Here is a 9,485-nt window from a genome sequence, read left to right as displayed (position 1 = left end):
CAAAGATTACCCAATTCTTTATCAAACTAACTCCACGATTATTTTTTTATTCTCAAAGATTCAAGAATCTAATACAAAACATACTTATCATCAATTTATACCTCATATAATTAAGAGTACAAACTTAAAACCACAAACCATCAAACTATAACCTTAAGGTACCAGTTTCATCTCCAAAAAAATCATGACTTCTTCGTCAAGGGAAAAACTTTAATAGTTAAATGAATGACAATATGATATCTGTGAACCCACTAGCATAATTTGACACATGCGAAATTAATTCCCAAAAATATTTACTAGACTCTATAAAGTAACATTTTAAATTCACCAAAGAAGAAAATGATACAACTCTCGATTAATCATTCTTGCAAGGAATCGTACTCTTGCCTCAAGCAATAATTCTATTGCTATCACAAAAACTTAATGCCTCTTATTGGAATTTACCTTTATTGTTCTATTTATCGCTACACCTTCATAAAAAAATATTCTTGATAGGCCTGCTACCTCTTACCATCACCAACCCAATAATTTACCAATGAAATCATTCTAACTTAAAATCAATAAGTTACTACAAAAAAAATTCAAGTGACAACCTAAATATCAAAATTATTTTCAACAAAATAAAACCAAATTCCCAAAATCAAAATTCCTTGAGGTCAACCTGTCGTATAACATGTCTTGAGGCATACTGCATCACCACATATTCTTCACGTAAATCGCAATGCATAACTAAGTATTTTAAAACATTGCTAACATGAAATCTTAAATCATTACATATGCTCCTTATAGATCATAAGAAAAACAATTTAAAACTTACAGACCGATAGTGAGATTTTTGAGCTTCACGTGGCAGATGGACACCCTCCAAGGACCGTGCTCTGATACCAATTGAAACGTCTACTACTAATAAATGCGGAATTTTTTTTTAAAAATAAAATACTAAAAATAATACTATACATATATGCCCATACATATATGTAATTCAAAATAAAAGATAAATATTATCATGCATGAAATAAAAATAATAAGTTTTGCATTGTTCCAAAAACACCAAGTGCTGAAATACTAAATTAAAAATATAATTTTCTTAAAATTCAACAACATGATAAAATGTATCTGAAATAATCCTAAATCATGCAACGGTCACGGGGCCACTGTTCCGTGAGCTCATACGTCCTCACCACCGGTAGGAGCTACATAAAAGTCATATGTCTCACCTGCACCATATAAGCGTAGTGAGCCTAGAGGCTCAACATGTCTAATCATTTATAACAAAGTTAAAAATAATGCATCACATAATCATACTAATACATATAGGTGTACATGCATGCATGAATAAAAATATTTCATCATCTTGCCATAAACATCACTGATCTTATTCTTGAACATAAGTATACTTAACATAGTTGAGCATGACATTTTGAAACATAATATGGTCCTATCAGTAAGTGTGACTAAATCTGTGCCGAATGATCAGTCTCTTGAACCAACGTACGTAGCGGTGATAAATCACATCTGTGCTGGTAGTAAACTACCTCTTAACATAAATAGTGGATAACCACCTCTGTGCTGTCACACTACTTCAATTCACATCATAAAAATATTTTGCTCAACACTTGATCATAATCATAACATGTAAATTTTTTATGAATGCATGCACTGAAAATATGTTCGTAATATATATTTAATTTATTTTCATAATAAATATACTTATACTTAAAATATAAACTTCATGCATAAAATAATTAAATATATATTCCGGACTTCGTTATTTTTCATGGGTTGGTCCAGACTGCTGATCACTCACTTTAACCCCATAATACTTAAATAAAACCCAATAATTATATTTTAGCCCAAATAACTTGATTAAACTTAACTGGGCCTAAATAAAAATATTTAAGCTCATTAATCTAATTAAACCCAATAAAACTCTAGAGTTGCCCAAAAATTCACGGACTGGCCCAAAAATTCTCATGGGCTCCCAAACCCATAAAAATTATTGGGCTAACTTAAATAAATTATTTAGGGCCCAAATAAAATTATTTGGAGCCCAAATAATTTTTCTAACTAATTATTAAAGCCCAAAATGCACTTAAACTATTAAATACTTAAAAATTAAAATACCTGAGCCCGACCCACCTAACCCAGACCCAAACCAAACTGACCCAACCCACTAAGCCCCAGACCCGACCCAGGCCCTAACACGACCCGGGACCCACCCCCTAACCCAAAACCCGACACCCCTTCCCTCTCCTCTTCTCAGCAGCGAGCAGCAGCCATTCCATGGCTGCTGCCGCCCTGCTCCGGCCGCCCCAGGCCGGAGAACCACCGCCCATGGATAGCCCACATCCACGGGGTTCTAACACAACAAGAATCATACCAAACCATGGCCCGAGGAGTGAGAACGAAGCTCTGCACCAGACGCCTTCCTCCTCCTCGCGCGTAGACTGAGCAGTCGCCAAACTTTTTTTTTTGCGGCTTCCTCCGACAACCAAAGACCATGAAACCACTTCTCAATTTTAGCCAACATCTAAATCTTTTAAGCCCAACAAACCACGCACAAATCCATGGCTTGAGGAAGGAGAACGACCCCTCTCTTCCCAAAGCCCTAACCTGCGCGTCTGCGTGCATTAGAAGTGAATAGCTTCGTTTCCAGCCTATGACACCTTAAAACTCTGAACCAACTCGACCCTAAGACACCCTGGGACCCCTCTGACTTGAGCCCTCAGCCCTGGACCATACCATGCTTGGAAAAAACGTGAATCATGACCCAAATAAGCAAGAACATGCATCAATACAAAGCATACATACATAAACTTGAAATTTCCATGAAAAGTCTGATATAAAACACGTCATGCATGATTAATAGCTTATATGGTGGCCAAATAAAAGTTTTAGACATGTCTTTAAATCTTTGAATGAAGATTGATGCGTTTACGGGTCTCCGGGACGACGAACGGACCAAAATCACCAAAGGAAGTTGCTTGATTGGCTATGGAGGCTGTGTTTCTGGAAAAGAGGCGTGAGAAAGGTTGGAGAAAGGGGTTGGAGGCGGCTGATCAGATCAGTCGTAGGGTAGGGAATGATTTTGGGGTTTAATTTTGGGTAGATTTAGGATAATAACTAATATAAATTAATTAGGTAGATAATATAACATAAATATAAGATTTTAAACTTTTAAAAATACCTACTAATCTGATATATAATAATAAATCCCGAAATATAATATTAAAGGATTTTTAAAGATCAATAAAAGTCATTAAAATGACTTATTTTGGCCAAAAATCCATTCTTAAATAAATATATAAGTAAATACTAAAATTTTTTTGACAAAATACCTTAAAATATTATTTTAAGGCTCTTAAAACTCATAAAATATTTTTGGCTAAGAATTTTGGTATCTCGTCCGTCCACGGTCCCGTCTATGCGATCAAAAATAATAAATTCCTTAAAAATATAGAATTTCCATAATTATAGGCTAAATGCTAAAATAAATTAAATCATGCATATAAATCACATAATATCACATAAATACATTTAACTCTTAATTAAAAATTAATTTCTCCTAATTATGCATGCAGATTTACGCTTTAAAATTTCCGAGTGTTACATATTTTCTCCCTGTGCTTACAATATTTGTCATAGTGGTTATAAGTTTCGTTGTAGTGAATATCTTCTTGTATCAATCATGTTTTAGTGGTCCTTCCCTGTTAATCTTAGTGGCAGTGCATTTTCTGAATATTTTCTCCCTGTGCTTACAATATTTGTCATAGTGCATTTTTTATTTATGTTCACTAGTAAAATTAATTTCCAGTTTTTTCTTTGAAACCAAAAGTATTCATTCTTTATTTTGAAAACAGTTTCCTGTATTTGAGCTTGGCTCGGTCATATTTGAATTTAAAATTGTTTTCTGGAACTATTCCTAAAACTAGCATTGATTTTTGGAGTCACATTGATGTTTTGCGTTATAGAGGTGGTTGTAAGCCATCCATTTTTTTAAAAATCCCTTTGGTTTTCAAAAACCAAGTAACTAGTGCTTGAAGTGGAAATAATTCATGATTCTTGTATATTAATATTTTAGTATTTGTTTTTATACATAAATTTCATACATTTAATTGTTTGTCGAAGATAAGTTGTGAATTATGGATAAATCTTGGATTCACTCGGATAGAAGATCTAAACAGTATGAGGAGGGTGTTGAACAGTTCATCAGCAGTTGTTTGCAAAATCTCCACGTTGACCCCAATTTAATTCATTGTCCTTGTTGCAAATGTATAAATCTGAAAAAAGGACCGGTTACGTTGATTCGAGAGCATCTTTTTTTTCATGGTTTTAGTCAAAATTATGTCAATTGGATTTGGCATGGCGAGTCTGCCGAAAATGATAGAGTAAATTGGAGTACCAACCAGGATCCAACTAATGATTATCACAAAGACTTTGAAACAACTAATATGTGTGAGGCAGCATACGAGAACTACACAGAAAATCCAGAAGAATTTGTGAAGTTTTTGGAGGACGCATAGAAACCATTGTACAATGGATGTAAGCGTTACACAAAGTTGAGTGCACTAGTGAAACTGTACAATACCAAAGCAAGGCATGGGATGAGCGATGCTCTATTTTCAGATCTATTAACAGATTTTGGGGATATGCTACCGGATAATCACAATCTGCCATCCTCAACGTATGATGCAAAAAAGACATTGAGTTGTTTGTAGTTGAGTCATGAAAAGATACATGTTTGTTTCAATGATTACATCCTTTATAGAAAACAATATAAATACTGTGTAAGCTGCCCTAAATGTGGCTTGTCGCGTTGGAAGCTAACCAAGAATAACATTGAGAAGAAAGGTGTTCCTGCCAAGGTGATGTGGTATTTTCCCCCCCCCCCATACCAAGATTCAAACGTATGTATAAATCTTTAGAGACCTCAAAAAATTTAACTTGGCATAAAGAAACCACAAGAGTTGCTGGTCAGTTATTTCATCCATCTGATTCACCATCTTGGAGGTTGGTTGATCATATGTGGCCCGACTTTGAAAGTGAGCCAAGAAATCTTTGCTTAGCACTTGCAGCTGATGGCATTAATCCTCATAGCAACCTTAGTAGCCGGTACAGCTGCTGGCCAGTCATGTTGGCCACATATAATCTGCCTCCAAACATGTGCATGAAGAGGAAATTCATCATGTTAACTATGCTCATTTCTGGACCTAAACAGCCAGGTAACGATATAGATGTCTACCTTGATGTGCTAGTTGAAGATTTGCAACGATTGTGGGAAGGAGTTGATGGTGTCTATGATGCTTATCGAAAACAGTTTTTCACTCTTAAAGCAGTTTTATTATGGACCATCAATGACTTTTCTGCCTATGGTAACCTTAGTGGATGTACTACACATGGTTATTTTTCATGTCCAGTATGCGGAGAAAATACTTATGCAAAGCATTTGAAAAATGGGAGGAAAATGTCATTTTTTTGGTACCACGGTTTCATCCCTATCGGAGGCAAACTAAGGAGTTCAATGGCGTAGAAGAACATGGAGAAACACCTACACCATTATCTGGGGTTACCTTATATGACAAGCTTTCGAACATAAAGTGTGAGTTTGGAAAGAAGATCATTGTGAAAGGTAAAAAGAGAAAGAAGGAGAAGGAGAATAATGTGGAAGGCAGTACAGAGGAAAAGGATTTAGGAGCAACAGATCTCAGAAAATGTTGGAAGAAGTCAATTTTTTTCAATCTTCCTTATTGGAAACACCTGCATGTTAGACATTGTCTCGATGTGATGCACATCGAGAAGAATGTTTTTGAATCCCTCATTAATACTTTGATGAATGTTAAAGGAAAAACTAAGGACAATGTGGCAGCTAGATTGGACATGCTTCAAATGGGAGTTAGGCCTGAATTGAGACCTAAATTTGGTGAGAAAAAAACATATCTTCCTCCTAGTGCATGCTCATTCACAAAAAAAGAGAAGTTACAAGTGTGCCAGTCGTTAATGGATATAAAAGTTCCAGAAGGTTACTCATCGAACATGAAGAATCTTGTGTTCATGTCTGAGCTGAAGTTGTCTGGCTTGAAATTTCATGATTGTCATGTTCTAATGCAGCATTTTCTGCCAATACTCATATGTGATGCGCTGCCAAAACATGTTAGATACGCCATCATAAGATTATGCTTCTTCTTCAAAGATATTTGTAGTAAGGTTATAGATGTAGCCAAGTTAGATAAGCTACAATCTGACTTGGTTGTTAAGCTCTGCTTATTGGAGCAGTATTTTCCCCCTTCTTTCTTTGATGTTATGGTGCACTTAATAGTCCATCTTTTCCAGAAGTCCGATTATGTAGACCTGTTTGCTTTCGCTGGATGTATCCATTCGAAAGATGCATGAAAGTGTTTAAGAGTTATGTAGGCAGTCGAAAACATCCTGAAGGTTGCATTGTTCAGAGATATTCAGCAGAAGAAGCAATTGAGTTTTGTTCTGAATACCTCAATGGAGTTGATCCTGTTGGGATCCCTCAATCAATCCGAGACCCCAATTCAAACGTTCCTGGCTTCTTAGCATGTAACACACCAAAGACAGTGCGACAAAGTGATATGCTACAAGCACATTTGACTGTGCTGGAAAATACTGGAGAAGTATTTCCCTACATAATGTAAGTTATTGCATTAACACTTAGTTCTGCCCTTCTTTTATCTGTCAATATCTGCTGTCTTTTAAAAATTAATGGAAAAATATTTCCACAGTGAACACAAGACCTTTCTGAAATCGATATTTCCGAAAAAAGAGAAAGATGAAAGATGGATACAAGATGCCCACAATAAGAGGTTCATTGACTGGTTTCGTGCAAAGGTTGGGTGGATGAATAAATATTTTTTGAAGCATTTTGCGGTAAGTTGCATCTACTATTTTAATCACTCTTTCAAATTAAATAAATTTCAGGTGGCTGCTGAAATAGACAGCCGCAATGGTGGAACGGCATCGACATTGACTTGGTTGGCTCATGGACCACGCTCCCAATGCATCAAGTATAGTAGTTATGTGGTAAATAGCAATTTATACCAGACAAAGGCGCGAGATGATGAGAGAGTTTGCCAAAATAGTGGGGTTTCTCTAGTTGCAAACATCATGCTTGTTAGTAGTGCCAAAGATAAAAATCCTTTGATGGCTGATGTGTCTTTCTATGGAGTGATTGAAGAAATATGGGAGTTGGACTATCATCAATTTCAAGTTCCGCTTTTCAAGTGCGCTTGGGTTGCGAATGACAAAGGAGTAATAAAAAACGACGAATGTGGCTTCACCTTGGTCAATTTGAACAAAAGAGGGCACATGAATGATGAATTTGTCCTTGCAAGTCAAGTCAATCAAGTCTTTTATATTGATGACCCAGCAAGAAAAGGATGGTCTATTGTGCTCCCAGTGCCAAATAGGTGTCATGAGGGGGAGGATGATTGTTCGACTAATATTCCCAAGAGTCGACCAATTGACAACGTTGTTACTCATGAGATTCCCGTACATGGAACATACTTTAGAACAGAACATGAGGGTGTCTGGGAATCGAACAGAAAAAAATGATGTTTTGCACTTTTATATCATTTTTTGTTATGTATGAGTGAAGACACTCTTTGTACTTCAAAATTTATGTTATGAACTTTTATTAGTTTTATTATTGTTATTATTAATGTTTATGTATGAACTCTCCTGTGAGAGCCTCGGGTTGCTAATCTCAAATCTTAAGGCAATTAATAAATAAGCATTATTAATCTAATAAGGAAAGAATAAGGATCAAGAAATTTTTTTTTATTTTTTTTTTCAAAAAGGGGTGGGCACGGGCGATTAAAAACTACCGCCCGGGCGCCCCTGATCTTTTCCAAAACAGAAGGCTCGCGCTCGGGCTGCTAAAAACTGCAGCTCGGGTGCTTCCTGGGCAGAATTTCACCCAGTTTTTCAGCAGCCATTCTTGATCCTTTCCATCCATTCCAAGCTATCAAATTCAATTCTAAAACATGTTGTAAAAGCTAAGAACATGCATACATTCATATATCAAGTTCCTAACATCAAATCATGCATTTATTACATCAAATAAATAGCTCAAAAGGCATGAAACTACAAGCTACACCAAGTCTTAAAAGTGAGCTTCTAAAACTTAAGTTTCATGTCAAGTTTTTTAACTTAAAACCCGAGTCCACACTTTCTAAATCTCGCTTCCGAGCTATCAACGTCCTCTCAGACTAGCTCCTGCCCCCATCTGTTGCAATGCACACATACAAAACAAAGCAACAGCCGGATAAACTTCGATGACAAATCATCTCAGTATAAGCAACATATCAAAAGCGTTAAATAAATCATATCGACTCTATTTAACTCGACTCAACAAATAGAGTAAAATGAAGAGGGTTCGGCCTCTGTTCGATTTTCTCCCTTTCCTTTTCTGAATTTCCTATGCTACAAACACGTTTCATGCTGATAATCTAATGTAAAATCAGATATGTATTGCATATTTGCAATTTAGTCTCTCAAGTCTTCTTTAATTGCAATTCAGTCCTCGGCCTTCGTTTTAATTCAATTTCAATCTAAAATAATTTAAGAATATTAGAATTTAAATCGAAACTCTAAATATTCCCAAATTAAATATACTCGGATTAAAATTAAATAAATTCGGAATAAATCAATAATCCCGGCCTATTACTCTTTAGTCCTCGAATCTTCGATATTCTCAAATCAGTCCCTGATCGGGTTGTATCTTCAAAATTAATCTTTTTTAATTCCCGAAATATGGAATTTAATCTCAAATTGCATAAATATTCAAATCGAATATTTATTCTTTTAATTTAAGAATTCTCGGAATTTAATTCTCAAAATCCAGAAAATTCCAAATTAAATATTTTCAACTCGGAAATTAAATCTATAATTTCTTTCACTTCTTAAATCAATATTAGCCCATAATATAGAATTAAATTCTCAAATCCCATAATTAATAATTTAATATTTTCGGGCCTTACAATTCCTCCCCTCTAAGAAATGATTTCGTCCTCGAAATCACATTCAATCGAACTATTCAATCTAATAGACTGAATAATTATCTGAAGTTATCACTTCAATCATATAGCTCTGAACTTCGTATCTCATCTCTTCATCTCTTATCAGATTCTTTCTTCGAATCTGCTTCTAGTCTCTTGTATTCGATATCTATTCAGTTGTACTTTAAATAATTGAAAAGAAATCTTTCAGAGATGTCTTTTTCCCAAATCAAGGATCTATCGAATAATCGACTTAACTCAGAATATTTTCAATATCTAACTCATCTGATTAAAGTACATGGGAAGAAGCTAACTGACACTTTCGTATACTAGATACGTGGAACAATCTGATCCTTCATATCAAATTGGAAAGAATAATTCATTCAATAAAATTATCAATTCTGTCCGACATCTCATTCAGTGAAATTCAGTTTCAGTAACGACTTGTTTTTTTTCTATATCATT

The 9,485-nt window shown here is 35.1% G+C and overlaps 1 protein-coding gene across 1 annotated transcript; it reads left to right on the top strand.

Moving 5' to 3' along the window:
• Window positions 1–4,909: 4,909 nt before the first annotated feature.
• On the top strand, window positions 4,910–7,575 carry LOC140862060 (uncharacterized). Its single transcript, XM_073265065.1, has 5 exons — window positions 4,910–5,316; window positions 5,418–6,367; window positions 6,412–6,655; window positions 6,747–6,852; window positions 6,943–7,575. The coding sequence occupies exons 1-5, from the start codon at window positions 4,910–4,912 to the stop codon at window positions 7,573–7,575; spliced, it is 2,340 nt and encodes a 779-aa protein (XP_073121166.1).
• Window positions 7,576–9,485: the final 1,910 nt, after the last annotated feature.

The sequence above is a fragment of the Henckelia pumila genome, chromosome 4, assembly GCF_033568475.1.
Source record: "Henckelia pumila isolate YLH828 chromosome 4, ASM3356847v2, whole genome shotgun sequence".
Classification (NCBI taxonomy): Eukaryota; Viridiplantae; Streptophyta; class Magnoliopsida; order Lamiales; family Gesneriaceae; genus Henckelia; species Henckelia pumila.
The sequence above is the reverse complement of the archived record's forward strand: the minus strand, read 5'-3'. Positions and strand labels throughout refer to the sequence as shown.

Bases quoted from the DNA above. Each gene is read 5' to 3' on its own strand.
- LOC140862060 (XM_073265065.1), top strand. From the start codon at position 4,910: ATGTATAAATCTTTAGAGACCTCAAAAAATTTAACTTGGCATAAAGAA. The intron at 6,368-6,411 runs GTATCCATTCGA...AGAGTTATGTAG, and splicing joins CCTGTTTGCTTTCGCTGGAT to GCAGTCGAAAACATCCTGAA. The intron at 6,853-6,942 runs GTTGGGTGGATG...AATAAATTTCAG, and splicing joins TTGACTGGTTTCGTGCAAAG to GTGGCTGCTGAAATAGACAG.